A 19,112-nucleotide genomic window follows, 5' to 3' on the forward strand; every position below is an offset into this window, starting at 1 on the left:
CAGTGTTTCCTACAGTACCTCATCAATCTCTTCAATGGTTATTGACGGAATTATTAAGTTTTTATTTCATTTCACATATGTTAATGGTGGAGAAGTCCACACATCCATTGGTGCCCCAACTTTCCCTAACAAGTGTCTAGGTAATAATCATTATAGCTAATAGCTATGAAGAAAAGGAAATGATGACTGACCTAGAGCATTTTTGGTGGGAAGAACTACAGTATCTGCTGGAAGAACAGTCACAGCAATGACCTTGAAGTAAAATGTAGAAGTAAATCACATGGCCAGGAGATGAGTTTTCAATCAGTCAATCAGAGGAAGCAACCATCAGCAGCAGACGAAAGGGATAATGGTTGAACTAAATTATTGACAACAATATTTGATTGGGTTCTTTAATGGTCAGACAAGATACTGATATAAAACTGAATTGGGGAGGTTAGGAAGACCCTCTGAAGACACCAGAAGAACAGCTCCTTGCCAAGACAGCCTCTGGGGAAGCACAGGAGCATGATAAGAGGAAACTGGAGCTTTCTCCTTGTTGCTGGATCCAGCTGCAAGTTATACTCTAACTGGGGTTGCAGACAGCATGACCCCAACATTATCAGTGACCTGATCAAAAATGGGAACTTCCCCTAGTCATTGCTTGGGATAGGTGCATGGCAGCACAACACCCCTGATGTGTTTAGAGTGGAAGTTTGCAATTGAACCAGGTCATGTGCAGATGAATCTGTTGGACATCATCTTTTGCTGATGTGCTCAAGTCAGCCTGCCTCCATGGCTGCCTTTTGACAAGGCTGCTGAAGAGGGCGGGCAGCAAGCACCGTGCCCCCAGCACCCTGCACTACTACAGCAGCTCAACACCCTCCAGCAGCTGGAAACTGAACCCACACTAGTGGGCTGGATCTGGACAAAGATGTGCCACCATCACCAAGCCGTTTCACAGGTGTTTGGTGAGTGCAAATGCATGGGGCAGAAGGTGGGACTCACAGGAGAGCGTCATGCTTTAGTACAAACACTTATCTCTGCTCTCTACTCCAACTTATCCATGTCACCTGAGTCTTCCTGCTTTCTCCTGCTACATTATCCCATTTCCCTTAGGTATTTGCTGCCCTGCTTGGAAGTTTTCTCATCTCAGTTCCAGTCTCCAAGCACAGTAGCTCCCGTTCCCCATTGACTCCATGACTGGTTTCCCTCCCTCTCCTCACAGTTCCTGGTCACCAGCCACAGGTCTCCATGCACCAATCCCATTGTTACAGTCCCAGCCATTTGTGTCTAAGTTTCACAAAACCAAAATGAGAGATACAATTGATAACTGGGAAATTTGAGTCCAACTGATTAACACTTTGAAAAAACTTAAGTCAGTTTGGTTGCTTTTTTAAAGAAAGCATAATACATAGATAATTTTGGCAATTATTGCCTGTGTACAATGGGCAGAATACAAACAGAAGGAGACTAAAAAGAAACCTATATAGCATGGACAGTACATTGATTCTTTTTGATTGCTTTATAAAAAAAGATACGAACTTGCTTACTGTCAGCAACACGACCTGTTTTTGCAGGTGGGCTGAGGAATAGCGGCAGCAGTTGATTAAAGGAGCTCTCTTTATGAACAATCTATTCCACATAGTTTCAGTGTTAGACAGAAAAACATCCTTAAACTAGCATTCATACATACATTTTTTTCAAGAGAAAGACCACACAGCAGATAGAGAAAGGAAGGGGAGACTATGTGGCAAATACCACTTTATTCAGGTATATAATTAATCCTATTTTAATGGAAAAATATGTTTCTCCTAAATATTTTTTAACAAAGTGCCATAAATTGTAACATTCAAAACCAGTATCTAAATGAGACTGTACTCTTAGTTCTGCATTTCAGATGTAGCTCATCATCTGTATTTACAAATCACTGAACATCTGAAATGAATCTTATTCCTGACTAGTCCAAACTTTTTGTATAAAATGAAGATATAACACAATACCATAGGATAGGAAATGTTTTAGGCATTTAAAATGTTTTACAAACGTTATGATTTTAGATACTTTGTTAAATACTTTTTAGATACTTTGTTAAAACACAGGCACAGTGAGACAAAATAGTAAAATAGAGACAGCCAGGAAATGGACACTTACCCACAGTGCTTCATGTGAGGTGGTTTATCCATTCTCACCGCCAGTTTAATTTTCAGGTCACTGTCCTGGCTGTTTTTGGGAACTATCATTTTATGCAGATCAGGAGACTTTGGACTATTGGATGTTGGATATAACACAACCTGCAAGTCATGAAAAGAAAAACTTCAGCAAGCTGATTAAAAAAACTGCTTGTAGTCTTTAATGGAAACATCTAAGCAGTGAAGATTCTTGTTGCATCTCCTCCAATACAAAAGATGACTAAAATAGATTTCCTAAATCTAATAAACCAGCTGACTCAATCTCATTGTAACAGACCAATTTCAAAAATTAACTCCTTCCTTCTCTTACAAATGGGAATTTTCATATTATGAGTTAATAAAATTTCCTCCTGTTAATATCTTTTGAATTAACTTTCTTTTTTTTTTTAAAGGAACAGTTGGCATTTCAAAAGGGTCATGTACAATTAAATAGGAACTTAAACTTTTACATTATTCAGTGCTCTGCTGGAAACACCTTTTGAAGCCATTGCTTGAGCATTATGCAACGGATCAGCCCTCAGTAGTGGCATTGCTTGAGAGAAGATAACCAAAGTGTATTTCTTGTTACTGTCTCAAATTTTTGATCAAGAGCATTAATAAAAGTCAATTTTAGTAAAAAAACACAGAAATTGTAGATGAATTCCAAAGCACCTTTGCTGCAAATGGAATGTAATAGGTGTAAGACACTATGTCCAATTCACACGTGATATGACACAAACCTTTTGTGTAATCCACAGTAAAAGACATAAAAACCCCCAAACCATTGAATTTTAAATATTTAATTTTTAAAACATATAAATTTCTTGGAACTTTTATTAACATGTAAATTTAGATTAGTGTAAGTCACAATAAATAAAATATTATTGTTATTAGTATTGTTAATTGTTTTTAATTATTAGTATTGTTAAATATTTATTTACCATCCAAAAAGTGTATCCATTTATAGTCAGTACAATTAAAAGTTACTGCTTCATCAAACCCTTACCCAAAGTGACATGTTCAGCAGTTAAATGCTGCTGAAACATAATTTCCTTTCATTTTTATTCTAAGTGCTACTTTTGAATCTGGACTCTGAAGTATTCTAAAATATTAGAATTTAGACTCTAAACTATTCTAAACGTACTACTTGGGAGATTTTCATAACATTCAGTGAGTTCTGAATTACAACTACCATGAATTACCGTTATCATTTCGAAAGCAACGACACTCTAAAAAGCATCATTTTTCACATCTTTCATTTCTTGAAAAATAAAATGAATCATTATGTTAACCATCAAGTTATTTTCCTACCCATAGTACTTGTGTCATACATATAAAACTCAATATATTGTCCTCTGTGTTACTACAAAGGATAAGTTAAGGATTTGAGCAAAACTGTCCATGCAAATATAAATCTAACAGATGTTATTAGTCAAAAATATTACAACAGTGTCATTCAGATCTAATCATCTGAAAGATGGTGTAAGTAGAAGGCCTTCAGTTCCTCATCTCAATATTTTGCAGAAGCACATTCTGTTAATATCAGGAGCTCCAGTCAAGCAGAGGAATATGATGCATCACTCCTAATCAAATATGCAACATTTGTAAGACCAGTGGAAGAATTAACCTGTCAGATCTATTGAGTACATTCAGTACCTTTTAAAGCAATAGCAGAAGAATCAGTACATTCTGATTTTAGCAAACCTCGTTACATTTTTTCTTTTTGCAAATGCACAGAAACCACTACTTATAACAGAGTTACTCCTTCTTTCTGGTTTTCATTCTGAGTAAAATGCATTCCTTAAATAACATTTAAAAACATTATGAGCATGGAAACCTTTGCGTTCTGATGTATCAAGGGGGAAATTATTTTTTGTTTATTTATCCCTTTAACTGCAAGATTATATAAGCAGAATTATTATACATTCCTTGCATTTAATCACTAGGCATTCACACACGACTGCAGGTGATGCTAAGAATTTTTCCTTTTCTACAATCCGCAGTTCCTGTTGTCCTACAACTGCTTATTACAGCTCATGCATCTCAAGTGACAACTTTCTTCTGTCAACTTCCTGAGTTTTTAGAATGCTGATGAAAATAAAAGTAGACAAGAGTATGATTAATTTATATCTGTGGTAGTGACAATTCCTTTTCTGAATTTTAAAAGGAGTATTACGGAGCTTCAATTTCAAAGCTCTCACAAAGAATAAGTATCTGTCAGACTATTTGAGTATGCACTGTGCTGGGTTTGTATTACATTTTGTCATGCCTTCCAGCTTTAAACGACGAGAGCTTGAAAGAACTTTGTAATCAAACTTGTTGTTACACAAAAAACACACACAAAGCATTTGACAAGCATGAATTATCTTTGCAAAAACCTTCATACTAATACTGCCCTTAAGGGCATTGACAGCTACTGTGAACCACAGCATCAGGTGGCTGCAAGCTGCAAGCTCCCACAAAATCACTGAAACCAAAACACTTGGCAACTTCTCCTTGATAAGGAAAGTAAAAAATTGCTGAAATTTCTATTATAAGCATTCTCTCCACTATGGAACACCGCAGTGTGAGGTCATTGCCACTGTCCATGGAGAAACTTTATAAGGTTATTCTGTCTCATATTTCCTTAAGGATTTAAATCTTCTGGTTGTTTCATAATTTACTTTAAAAAATGAAATGGTACCAACTCAAATGTCTTCTCTGGCAGATGTAAGAGTCACCTAGAGGACACCCTCACTGTGCTTAAAACTTTTATAGATTTAATAGAATTCCTACTGAATCATATATTTCTGTACTACATCGTATATTTCTGAAGTTTTTTTTATTTTATTTTGATTTATTTTATTGTTCATATACCTCTGGATATCACCACGGTTGTTTATTCAGCAGCAGCACAGAGCATTATGAGTTTTTAGTATAGAAAAGTGTTTACCATAATTATACTAACAGGTAATCAACATTAAAAAGTATAATGAACTATTAATGACTAGAAAGCTACACAGCAAACATTGCTGCTGTGCATTGCATTGCTTCAACTCATTTAAGGCAAATTAATAGTATCAGAACAGCGTGGGTTGAGATAATTCAGTAAATTTAATCATCTCATAATCATTAAAAAATACTTGACCACGTGTTCCAATCATATCCTGCATTACATTTCCTCAGACCACACAGTAACTGAAAAAGTGTCAAGTTCACTTTGTGCCCCTCCTCATCTGGATGAAAAATAAACACAAAAATTTAAATATTATAGATCATAACTTGTAGGCATTTGTAATGTTCTCAAAATATTGTTTCTTAGCTGTAAATGACCGAAAATGTTTCTCTCTTGACCTTAAAAGCTGACAGGCAGAAAGACAATGAAGCTAATATCACTTGACAACTAAACTAACCACCATTTTTGTGATTCCATTACTTATGTAGGTTCCCAGCTGGATCACAATAAAAGAAATTAATTTAAGTACACCTGAGCCAAACAATCAATCCAGACAAGCAACTATTAATTCTGTTTTTGGCATATTGATTATATCTTCTTTTAAAGGTATAAAAGAAAGGTTGAGTTGTCCAAAGTACTCTAAAAGCTTGAACAAAGAAAACTGGGGGCATTCTTGCTTTCTCAGAGAAGATAACTGAGCCAAAGATTCAGAGTCAAAAGTGCTGTGCTGAAGTATCTCCTACTGGTACTCCCATGTTGAGATAAAGCTATCAAGCTAACCATTCCAGGCTGCAGTTGTCCTGTTGTCAAAAAAATATGCAGCCTTCAAAAGGGACTCATGAAGGCAAGAGGTAAACAGACTAGCAAGACCTTGAGAAAAATCAAGAGTCAAGATATTCTCTACATTTTCCCCCACCTGACACTTGTGGCTCTGTCAGCCAACTTATGTCCTTATGTTCTGGATGCTCCCCAGTCCCCTACTTCCACCAAACCCCACGATATTCAACAGTTGAACCCAAGTGATGGAGTTACCCACACTTCTGACCCAAGTATTTGAGATGAGAAAGATTTTTCAAGTAGGGATGATCTAAGACACATTTTGAGATCTTAGACTCTGGGCACCAGGCATTGGTAATCATGGTAATTCTGACCCAACTATGATGAGTTTTGGCTCATTGTCACAAGCAAAAGAGATGAAAGTGAAGAAGATCTGCATCTTAATGCCACAGCTGAAGAGGCAGGTGATGTATAGCATGCTATTGCAGAAAAGCATTATCTTGCCTTCAGTACCAACAGATCTGTAAAAAAAAGAAAGATGCAGCCTTTCCACAGTCTCCTCTTCATAATGCAGCCTGGGTCATCTTCAGAAAGCAAACCAAACCTCAGCCTAGCCCCATCCCCAGGGATGCTACTGATGCATGGGGCTGCCCCGGTGTCTCCCAAACCTGTCCTGTGCCCTGATACCCCAGGGAGTTGCTCCTGCTTCTGGCATCGAGCTTCCTATCCTTTCTTCAAACTCTATAGTCTCCAACAGGAGACAAAGCTAGAAAATATTCTGAGACAAAAGTTCTCATGCCTGATGTGCTCTTTCAGAATACAAACAGCCCCAACCTCACTTATGGAACATCTGGTTTTGAAAGAAATGTCTACTGACTCTTCTCAAGATATCTTCTATCCTAACTTGAAAGTTTGGAGCTGTTCTGTGTTGTCAGCCCCTTTCCCAAAGACTGGCTGATGTCAGAAAGGCAGAAGCTGCTGCCAGTGTGACAAGAAGCTCAGCTGAATGCCCCAGCAGCAGCCTGCCACGCACAGCACTGCACTCACTTTCCCTGAGCATTAAGTCATGACACCCTGCTGCCAGGAGGATGAAGAAAAATAAGCTAAAGAAGAGACTCAAAATTGGAGGTAGAAAGGGGAAAAGGAGATGTCTCTCTTGAGAATAATTCCCTTACAAAAGTTATCATCTTGGGAACCCCTAAAGAATGGGTTAGTAAGAGCTCTATCACCGAGGGAGTTTATGAGTTTTTTATGCAAGCTCCATCATCTCACCTATTGAGTGATCTCTTGCTTTTTGGCTCTGATTGGCTATGGCTGAAACACCAAGACAAGGCTTTGGGTAACAGGTGGTTAAAAAGAAACAAAAAACAACAGAGAAATTGCATAGGCCCACGGTGAGAGAGCTATCTAGAATACTGTTGATGAAAAGAACTGGGAACACTTCACAATTTATACAATCAACCTCTGTTGATGGTGCTGCCTGAACAGTAACCCTCACAGGCCTTAGCAATTGATGAAAGTAGTCTTTGAGTCCTTCCCAAAGAGCCTCTCCCCCACATCTAAGAGAGACAAGGCCTGAATGCAAAGTATCTCAAGCATTTTCAATGAGAGGCACTCTCAAAGAAGCTACTGAGAACCTCCCTGTTAGAATAGAAACTATAACACTCAGACATCACAGAGTGCTGACAGGCAAACTACTTGGGGAGCAAGAGACAAAGCAGGAGTGGAAGCAATCTCTTATAATTTTCCAGACTTAAAAAAGAAAGACAGAAGATCTCAGGCCTGAGAAACCGCAGTAATTTCAAAGTGCGATGGAGAAACACAATCCCTAGGATGGCAGATTTTAAATTAACGGTCACAGAATGAAACTGTCTCTGCTCAGGGGCTCTTTGAATGTGGCACAGAAGATAAACAACAACTGCCCAGTGCAGTCGACATTCAGAAACCCATCAATCCTGTGAGTATAGGTACCTAGCCAGTACTGCTATGTTATAATTTTAAATCAAACACAGAATAACAGCACTAAAAGAAAAAAAAAAACCAAAAAGCATAGCTGCACAGCTAATTATTGCTGGTTGCAGCTGACTGTGACACACAGGCTGTGAGACAATAGTTCTCTTTTAATTGAATAGTCAGAGCAACAAGGCTGAAATATTCTTATATTCAAAAAGTACCAGAGATCAAACACCACCTGCTGCTCTCACATTGTATCCACATGTGTGCTAAGCACGCACAAGGGCTGTCACTTTGAATTACTTACTAGGTCTGAACATCTTTATACACAAAGTACTGAACAAGCAAAAGTGGTGTCAGATCCCTGTGTTTCAGAAACCACCAGGCTGATTTTTTTTAGAAGTAGTTACACCAAAATCTGAAGGCTTCTTCACACTTTCTCAGCTGTTGCACGTACAAATGAAACATCAATTCTGCCTTCTGCATGCACATACAAAAATTATTCAAGTGGCCGGATCAGTATCAGTCACATAAAATCTGTACCACAAATTTCAAAGATCTTTGAGTAAAGTAAGTTCTTTTCATTTCCTCATTAGAATAAGTTTAGCTTCAAAGATGCAGCCCGCTTCCCTTTCTAGAAGTTAGTCAGGGGTTCAATGCACTGTATGTAAAGGTCTGCACAAACAGACACACACCACTCCAAAAGCTCATGTTCTGCAGAACCCAAATCCAAGGAACATCCTTTCCCCTTTTGTGCAGCACACATCTCTGTTTTTAATTTCAGTGAAAAACGGAATTTGTACAACTGTTCTCCAGTTTGTGTAGAACAGAGAATAACTACTAAGATTTATTTTTGTTTGAAAGTGGTCAGTGGGAAACCAGAAGAATATCCTGCAGCAAGCAATTCTCTTGGGATTCTCAACTGGATTTATTGGTATTTTTGGAAGAAAACAGCCATATCAGACAAGGGACATAGCAAGTATTACTTCATTTCAGTTAACCACGTCTTAAATGCTTTCAAGGGAAAAGATGTTAAGTACAGACATCAGCCCTTCTTTCACTTGGTGCTGCCCTGGTGGCTTCCACAGCAGAGGTTGTGAGGCCCCAGCATGAGTTTTCAAATATGGAGTATAAAAAGCTGCGAGTATGATCTGTCCTCCCTACTGAAAGCACTGGCCTGCATCTCCTCTGCTCCCCAGTGAGCTAATTACTTCTGGAAATAAGCAGCGTCTTCTCCACAAATGAGGGGCCTGCTGATATCAGGGTCTACATCTTAAGTCCATAAGTTAGAGACATCACCATCCACTGATGGGTTCAATGGAAATACCTTCTCCTCTAGAGCACTGGGGACACCTTTGCTGGATCCATATTTCATACCTTAGATCTCTTTTCCTAAAAAACTGACCCCTTGGTGGCAGAAGAAACCTTTTGGTATGTGATGGAAGTTCAAAATTCAAATCATGTAACTTGATGCTGCCTTTCTATTTCTAATTATAGATTAAACAGAACAAAACCTGCAGGATAACTGCAAGGTATTGGAAATGCAAGCTTCAGTAATGTAGAAAAGTGGTATCAGGTCAAGACACACACTTTTAAGAAAGTATTTGACAGATGAAAATTAATGTCCACAGTAAGCCTACCTCAGAAGGGGTAGGTTTGAGTTGAATTATTAAGTACAGGAAAAATACCAGTAGGAAGGATCTTCAGACCTTTTCCAAGGATAAGAAACCTAGTTGAATCAGATTGACTCCTGCAAGTCACTGCATTATAATGACCATGCATAAAGTTGCCAAACTTTATAAAAATTAAGCTTATCCAGTAGGATCCCACATATTTTCAAATGACACCTGAATTTAAATCTCTCAGACCTGAAAACAAAGACATCACCAACAAAAGAAGAGCTTGAAAGCTAAAGCGTGTACCACAAGAGTACACAGTACTGCAAATTATTTTGTAAAATATTTTGTATTTTTCTCCTGAATTAAGGATCTAATCCCATGAGCTGCAAGTCGTCTGTCAGCAACCACAGGTTTTAGCAGACCTGGGAGGTGCAGAAAGACAGACACCCAAACGGACTACTGCACAGCCAACATGCCCTTTTTGTGTTCTTTTTCACTGCTAAGGACCATGTGCATGTACATAGGGTCATTGTGGGAGGTTTATCTTTTACTGACTTACCTTTCTCAGAAGGTATTCTTTGGCAAGGCTGTGGATATTTTTGGTAAATCAGGAGTGTATTATACAATGGAAAAGCAGTATCCAGGCATGTCTTGGAGACTCCTGTTTGCTATTCCCAATCTCAGCACAAGCTTTAATGCAAAGGGGAAAAAAGGTGATGGCCTTTATACTTAAGAAATTATTTTAATAGGCTTATTCTGGTACAAAGTGCCAAATCTCAGGGCATCTGATAAAAGCAAGCAGACACTCTCCCAGAGAATACCAGGAAAGTGAGAATCAGAAACAGAAGATTGCTATTCCTTACCTCATCTTCTAGAGATCTTGTTTTGGCTCTGGGAAAGCTGGGTCAGACTCCAACAACAGGGCACTGAGGTCACTATCTCCTCTCAATTACCTGGTTTTTTTCTCTTTCCCCTCACCCCTCCCAACCAAGACACTTTAAACTGTTTGGACCAGCTGACAAACACAGATGTGTCAGAAGGCAAACAGGAATGTGCAGGGTAAAAAGAGTAAAAAACCTACAAACCAATCCTGTGTGGCCACAGGACACAAGTAAGGAAAAAGCTATATTCAATATTTTACATTTAAAATGTATTTATTCTTTAAAATTAAATTTTAAATCTTTTTAACTTCCTGTCCTAGAAACTTAGACAAGCTGCAGCATAAGAAAGCAGACCAAGGCTGGTATCTGAACTTTGGCTATTTGAGGTTGCAGAAACAGAGGATCTTGCTAAAACCTGTGATACTTTTTGCCTCTTTTTATTGATAATGCTTCTTTTCTTCTCTGACTCCTTGGCAATGAGTATGCTGGCTTCTGCTCACAATGGCCACATAGTCCCTCCTCCACTGTCCTTCACCTTGGCACATGACTTTCCTTCTGCTTCTTTGAAAGGACTGTGCAAGGAGGGACAGAGACAAAACTTCTCTGTGGTTAGTAACACCATGCAATTTCACCCTTTCAGTGTCTCTTTTATTGTTCTGAATCCAGATATTGGTGACTCTGGTTTGCTCAGTTGCACACTGCGGCACCTCTGTGCCTGTCACACTGCCTGCCTGGCTCTTGCCAGGGCGTTACCTCTGTGGGAATCTTCCCCATGCAGATCCCACCTACACCTTGACCAAGTGACCTTGGAAGCCCCTTAGAAGGATATGAGATGAGGCAAGAAGTAATCCTGAAGATACAGTCCTGGCCTTAACAAGTGACACAATGCATGAGACAACGTGTCTGAGCGTAACCACCTGTGCTCAGAGGACACAAAGTGCAGAAGAGCCCTGCTCCTTCCAAAGAGCTTGCTTGATTCAATGAGAAACAGCCAGGACTCTGTAGAACTAAGCATTAAAATGTGAGCTATCTTCCATGCTACATGTCAGAGGGGAAAATTTCAACAGGAGAAGAGGGGGAGATTTGCAGAGCCTCTATGCCTCATTCACCCTACCGTCTTCTTTCTATGATACATTGCACTCTCTAGCTCTTGATTTTGGCTTAAGAAGGATAAATTTACAGAATTTGCAGAACAGTCTGAGTTGGAAGGGACCCAGAAGGATGACTGAAGCCAGCTATTAAGTGGATGGCCCATATGGTGATTGAACCCATGACCTTGGCATTATTAGCACTGTCCTCTGACTAACTGAGCCAATATCAGATTATCCTGCCAAGACAGGGAAACACAGAAACAGAGGAAAAGCTCATGGAGCACAAGAATAAGCTCTTACTTTACTCTCACATATTATCCCACACTCCTCTCCCATTCTGCTCCATCCTTCTACCACTTAAGTCCTCCCTTTCCTTATCCCCATTGTTTGCTACATTTGTTTAATGCCAAGTCTTACCTCTCTCCCTTTCACTTCTAATTTGAATTGTTAAAAGTATTGATATGTTACGTAGAAATTAATGCTTTAAAAAAGACAAAGAGAACCACCGTGGATGCCGGATGTAAGTTTCTGAAACGTAATTAAAGTCAACCTACCACGTTTTGAACACTGGTAAAAGCCACCCTTATATAAAAAAACACTGTTTGATAGAGCCACAGCAGAACAGGCTGGTAATGAAGGCCATATACCATTTTGTGGCACATTTTATCAATATTCACACTTCTACCCATAATTTCTCACATATTTCTCTTCTCTGCACATAATACTCACTCTTCCCAGTTCTTTATCTTCAAGTGCCAGCACCCCGGTGCTTTCTGTAAAGAGTTTTACTTTGACAACAGGCCGAGGGTGAGTAGTGGTGAAATCCCCTTGGGTTCCCCATCTGCAACAAAAAAAAACAACAAAATTTAACTGGGGCTGAGTACAGGCCTGAGAGTAATAGGACTTTTAATCTTTTTGTAGAATATTTATCAATGCAATCTTGGAACTTAATTTTCAAGCTTTAGGAGGAGGAGGGTGGGAAAGAAAAGGGAGGTACATTTTTGAACATCCAAGATCAAATATCTACATAGGAAAAATGGCTTTTCTCTGAGATAAAACAAATCAGGGCTTTTCTGTATGACTTTTGTCATAAAATATCAATCCAAAAATTATTAATGGCAAAACTCAAAGAACAGAAATTATATCTTCATAGAGAAAAAAAGAACCAAGAAAGAAGGCATATAAAGAGAGATCTATTTTCTATGAAACATATTCACTATCTTCTGCCCACCAGTCAAATTAATTTAGCAAAGAACCATGTCGCAATTCACTTCAGGCAACCACAGCATGAATAAATTAGGAGACTTAGGCACAGAAAATCTTATATTTTATATTCTATATTTTACAACTTAGAATGTAGGAAAAACATAAACACAAATGCAAATAACAGGAAAAAATATTATCAGAGTGCCTATAGCTCTGCAAAATAATTACTGCCACAAGGCTCTGTGCTTTTAGAGAACCTTAATTAGACAGACAGACTTCTAGTCATTAATCTCTTATCTCAGTTAAGACACTTGGTTTGCCAGCCTTCCCCACCTCCTCCCTGTGTGTCAGTGGTACAAAAAACAAAAGTTATACAAATTAGGTTGCAATTTCCTTCAATGATCTATTGCATTATCCTGGAAAACCACATGGAGCTCATTGCATTAACTGATTAAACCGACTGTGATTATGCTAGTAGGTACAAACAAAATGCAAAAAGTAAGCGCAGCTCCAGTTTCTCCTGATTTTGTCCACTGTGTGAGATGTTACAATTATCAGAAACTAATAAAATAAAGAAAATGGCGACCTTAAGATTATGCTCTATAAAAGGATATATTACACAAGCCAAAATCTTAGGCCATCATTTAGGAAAAGCAACAATTTTCATATACATTCAAGAATACACAATCTCTCCAGTACTGCAATGTGAACACAAAATAGCAATTTTCCAGCAAAGGGATCTATTAGGCAAAAGAAAATCCTTTAATTAGCATGAGTTACAGACTTCAAGACCAAGTCTAGAAAGTAATATGCAATCAAAATCAAAAAGCTTTAAGGAAGCAGCAGTTCTGTATAAACCAATCCTACAGGTGGCTGAACATGCCTGACTCTGAAAGGGAGGTTCACCACAAATTAATCGAATCTTGCTCTAAATTCTCTCTGTTAGATAGATGCTTAATCTGTCTGTGGTGTGCATAGCTTTAGCCTCAGCAAAGTGGTAATAGAAATAGGAACTCCGACAAATTACCTTCCTGAGTGAGAGAAAACCTGTTTATGATCTGATGATAGATGCTGCAAATTCAGAATAAGACAATGCCTAGCACTACTGCTTCTCCCAGTGGTGGTGCCAGGGGGAGTTTTTGTCAAAATACAGAAATGAAATTTCCAAGGAGAAAGTACCTTTAGAAAAGATGAGATAGTTGTATTTTTAGTTTAGCCTCTAGATCCCAGTATTCAGGAAGCATGCTGCCTTCAATTTGGAAACGCAATCTAAAGGTGCACTTTGATAGCTGCACCTTCTCTCTCAGCTGTCAGGTTTGTTCGTCCCTGAGCTTCCAGAGGCATTAAACTGTGCATGCCATATTGGACAGCACCACACAAAAAACCCAAGAGAGACTCCCATTAAAATAACAAAACAAACCCAAACCCTCTCTACAAAAGTCTAGTGCCAGCATCAATTCAGAGAAGAGAAGAGAAGAGAAGAGAAGAGAAGAGAAGAGAAGAGAAGAGAAGAGAAGAGAGAGGTCACGCTGACTGAAGGGAACAGACCCACCCACTCAATGACGCCACCTGCAGCAACTCAGTTGCTGCAAGTTGAGCCGCAGTGTGTGCTTCAGCATCTGCTGGGGTCTGAGCACACTAGCATCAAGTTCAAAGAACTTCCTGGAAAGTGGTGCAGCTTTCTTTGGAGACCCAGGCTCTATCTCTGCAGGACACAGCCCCAAAGGATGGGACACACATGAGCCTTGCCCAGGGAGCTAAGAGAGTTCCTTCTCCAATTTAGAGGCACAGGGAGAGACTGATGAGAATGGGAGTAACGTGGGGTCATCCACATGTTGTTGGCACTTATGTAGTATCAGAAATCACCTTTAACATTGAATCTGATCACCAGCCTTGACTGACATCTTTCATCCCTTATTCCATCTGCAGCAGTAAGTGAAAATCTTGGGCTGAAAAAGAATGATCTGAATCAATTCCTAAGGCTTAATGTTCATGGTAGAAATATTCCATGCACTGATCTGCATGCTCCTGGATGATCAGGACTTCAGCTGACTCCCATACCTTCTCAGGAACATTTGTTTATTCTGTCAGAGCTGATGATCACAGAATTTACTGACTAGGTCTTAACATCATGCCTCATGAAAGAGATCATGAGAAATCATGTTCAGTTAGAAAAGGCAAATCCAAGATTGCATCCCTTACTAACACACTTACTTTGTGGGCACCTGATGTTCCCATCAGTTGCCAATATAACAGTAAAGTACACATAGATCATCCTTTTGTTCCTTGTGAATTACTAGAACATAAGTCTTGTTTCTTTGAAGCTTCATGTTTTTGCAGAGGTATGAGTTCATACAATTTGAAATCAGCAGCCAAAAGAGTAGTATCATGTTGATTTTAGTTTTCTCCTTCCAAGAAAGAACATAAGAGACCCAATACTCCATGCAAAATGACTTTATCTAGATAGAGTTCATCTATATGCTGTACATTTAAAAGCACATTATTATGTTATTATGCATCAGGCTACAACTGAAGCAGAAGTCAGAAAAGACAGCCTAATCCAAACTCCAACTTGTAATCTAATTTGTATGAATGTTTATGTTAATAAAAATTTTTTTTGCATTTCTTTTGTTTTGTCGGTATGAAATGAGGTGTAGCAATAAGAATGGCCTTTCTGGTTGTAGTTTGCACTGTCAATATCTCCCAATAAACTCCAGTTCTGTTAGAAATAAAATTCTGATCTGTAAAGATTGTGCCATGAATATAACAAGATACCAGGAACTCAGTATTTATTAAGGATGACTCAAAATAAAGGAAAGACTGAGTAAAGCATGCAGGTGTATGTAAGCTAGCCTATTTTGAAATACTCTTTACTGTTCTGAAATTATATAGGTGTTCAAAATCTGTCAGATTTCAACTTTATTTTCTCCCCTGGCTATTTCTTTTATGACAGCTGGCCAGACTCCAGTCAACAAATCAACAATTTGTTTACTCTTCCTGTTTATGAATAACACTTCATTTTAACCGAATTCTATTTAAATGGATACCACACTTTCAGCTTCTATATCTTAGAGCATAAAAAATGATAACAGATTTTCAGCATACAGATCAATTTAAAATTCATTACAACATACATGCAAACAATAACTTTGAATAAGGTACTGTCCTATCACCAGCTGTGACTCAGAACTGTGTAATTAAATTGCATCAATCTTCCCTATAGTGCCAAGATTGTAAATACAGTATTCCTAGACAATAAATAAGATTTTACTGAATTACTTGTTATTTCCACTGTAATATTCCATCAATTTTCTCCATAATTTTGGATTTTTATTCTAGATCTATATATCTGTTCAAGGAGCTGGTGAGTTTAATGGTGAAAATAGGTCAGGAGAATACCTAATAATTAATGAAATCAATACCTGAATAGTAATTATAATGATGAAAATCTTGATCACTATTACTGTGATTTCTTGTTTCACCTATTAGATTTTAGGTGCTAGTATAATTACATCCACTTCGTTTCTCAAAAATTTAATTCTTTTCTTTCAAAACAAATTTGTTGCCTGTAAAATGCATTTTTTGACACCTATTAAAGCATTAATATTTCTGGTTCTTGCATTTCTTAATCTCCTGGGAGAGAACATCTCCTTTAAATTTAAAAGCTAAGCTGCTATGTATAGGTCAGACAAATCAATACCAAGTTTGGGTTTGCACCTGATATTTTTCCTGAAGAAAATACAGTACTTCCCAGAAAATATTTTTTTTCTGAACCACAGACATTGAAGTCAACCACCATACAAAAGACTGTTCACATTATTCGCAAGACAAAAAATTTTTAAATTGTTTAACTGAACTACTTTCTGTTTTAAATAGGAACTAACAATGTGGTCTCCAGAATCTGAATGCCAAATTAAAAAAAAGCTGATTTTCTTTATATTTTAACTTTCAACATCAATAACTGAAATGTTTTCTGCATGAAAATAAATCTTACAGCTGACTTTTACTTTTCATACAGTGAACCTGTAGGCTGAAACCTGGCTTTCTGTGAAAAGAGAAGCAATTCCTTTGTGCCATTTTGATCTTGTTTGAGTCAAAGTATATTGCAGGTAATTTACTTACAGCTTGCTCTGCTATGGAGCTCCTGAAGGAAGGATGGAAGAAAGGATGAAAGATCAAGGAAATTAATTCATCTATCTTATAAAATTGTTATTTGCAAACAGTGCACCTTTAGCAAACCTTAACTACAAAGAAAAATGCAATGCTTCATGTTTGTAGCAGCATACGCTTTAACTAGCAAATGTACGCAAATGATGGAAAAAAAAAACAACCAACCACCTCCACACCTTTGGAGGAGCCATTGATTTTTGAGTACTGGTCCAATAATGTGAACAATTTTGGTGCTGAAAGTGTTCAGATGGGAAGTGCAAAATTTTAGATAAAACAAGTATGTATCTCATGCAATATTTATATTAAATAACTACCATTATAGTATGGTTGTTTTTTTGTTTGTTTAAATTTTTCTAGATAAACTGTTGAAAGTAACAATAATTTCAACACTAACTGCTGTAGTGAGCTCACAGCACTTTTAGCTGCAGCCCATGTAGCATATTGGATACCTCTAAGATGACTAACTTTAAGTCTAAAAAAAGCCCCTAATTCTGCCTCTTTAGGCTCTCATTTCACCACATAATTTTCCTCTGTTTAAATAATTTTTCTTCTTTTACCTACTCATTCTCCTTACTATAGAAACTGCAGTGACTTGATGTTTGTTCATCTTTAACCATAAGACACAGTCTTTTCACCATATTTCTCTGCTGCTGTCAGAGGTACGTGGGTTGATATAATAATTAGAGACAAAATATATTGCCAAAGTTTACTTCCCTTCACTGCAAAAGTACCTACTGCCAGCAAGAAGGCGAATGTTTATTTCAGCTGAAGATTTATCACTGTGTCACAGAAACCCCTCTAAGGGAATTTATTCTTCTACTTCAGTTTGGAATGCATTTCATACACTGAAAACAGCAGCAAATTTCTCTCTCAGGTTTTCCATTTAAACTCATGGTCTCTGTTAGTCAAAACTTTTTTTATGAGATCATGGACGTGAATGTAATAAAATTTATTATTCTAAGCAAAGATCTAGAAATTTCATTTTAGCCCTATTTATTGGAATTCTTCATTTCTGATAAAATACCAACCCTACAGAATTTTTACACCATTTTTTGTCCTCAGCAATATGGAAATTTCATTTTTAAAATCAGTATCAGAGTGTATTAGTCTCCTTGGTGCCATCTTTTGCATCTTTCTGGGTTTGATTTTGGGTTTAAGTCTTCTACATAACCTCAAACGTGTTTCTTGACTATTAATTAAATTACCTTAAGAGGCCTATTGAAGAGTTTTCTTATTTGCTATCCAAACAGGGATGTGGACAGAGCTGGAATGAGCAGGAAGACCCACCCAAGCCATTTTGTTAAGCATCTTACTGCTCCACAGGAGTAAGAGATTTACCAGCCCTTCATCTTTGCACATCTTGGAGCTGGACTGAAAATAGTATGCTGAGGTCTCTGCAATATGTTTGTGTTTCAACCATGTCAAGAACCTATACAAACTTTGCTATTTCTACTTTGTTTAAAAACAAACTTTAACTGTATAAAACCAGGTATCTTAACCCTCAGGTTAGAAATCACACTCTCAGTGCAAGTTGTACGAAATACCAGGAAACTAAAGTACAGAGGAGGCTCAGCACCCCCTGACACATCCAAGTACACTGACACATTGAAGCACTTTAAATGCAGGTCTGAAAAACCCTCTGTTGTTAGTGAAGGATTGTGTGAGTGTGGAATTTATGAAGTGATGCATATTACTATGTCCAACTGCACAGACAGAGAAAGAGAAAATGTGAGACCACAAGCCAGGCGCTGTACCAGCAGCGCAAGTCACTCCACAGCAATGCGGCAATAAATCTATAATTTGACAAGTAGGCTCCACTCACACAAATAAAAATAGAGTTAAATCCATACTTATCTGATTTTGGTGTTTTTACTGAGACTCCTAAAGAGAGTATTAGCTGGTGCTAATTGCTACTTGTTCTTCCCCGCTGATACTTGGAAAAATATCACAAGCATTTAATTTTCTCTTCTGAGCACAAAATTACTCATCCATTTGTTAATGATTGACACCAGGATGCTACACTAGAAATCATAGATTTAACTCTAACAGCTGTCTCACACAGCCCAAAAGCATGTTTATTTTTTTGTTATGACTACCATACAAAATAATATGAACACTGAAGCTTCTCCCTTTGAAAAAGGATATTGAAAGGTGCTGCACATGCAACAGAAGTTTATTGTGCACCACTAAGAATTCAGCAGGGAAAAGACCATTCCTTATATGCAACACTACAACCACTATTTTTATTTATTTAGTTATTTAGTTATTTAGGTATGCCTTCTCCAGTACATAGTGAGATCTGGAATTAATGCTTGGAACCTCAAGGGAAA

General features: G+C 37.8%; 1 protein-coding gene across 12 annotated transcripts in view; it reads right to left on the minus strand.

Annotated features, from left to right (window-relative positions):
- CADPS2 (calcium dependent secretion activator 2) overlaps positions 1-19,112 on the minus strand; it is a 224,060-nt gene that overhangs the window by 130,869 nt on the left and 74,079 nt on the right. For all 12 annotated transcript variants that reach the window (XM_031056930.1, XM_031056928.1, XM_031056929.1 and 9 more), the window contains exons 6-7: positions 12,136-12,247; positions 2,134-2,273 (exon numbers count right to left, since the gene is read on the minus strand). In XM_031056930.1, coding sequence (XP_030912790.1) covers positions 2,134-2,273; positions 12,136-12,247 — 252 coding nt within the window. The remainder of the gene's footprint in view (positions 1-2,133; positions 2,274-12,135; positions 12,248-19,112) is intronic.

The sequence above is a fragment of the Geospiza fortis genome, unplaced genomic scaffold (assembly GCF_000277835.1).
Source record: "Geospiza fortis unplaced genomic scaffold, GeoFor_1.0 scaffold195, whole genome shotgun sequence".
NCBI classification, from domain to species: domain Eukaryota; kingdom Metazoa; phylum Chordata; class Aves; order Passeriformes; family Thraupidae; genus Geospiza; species Geospiza fortis.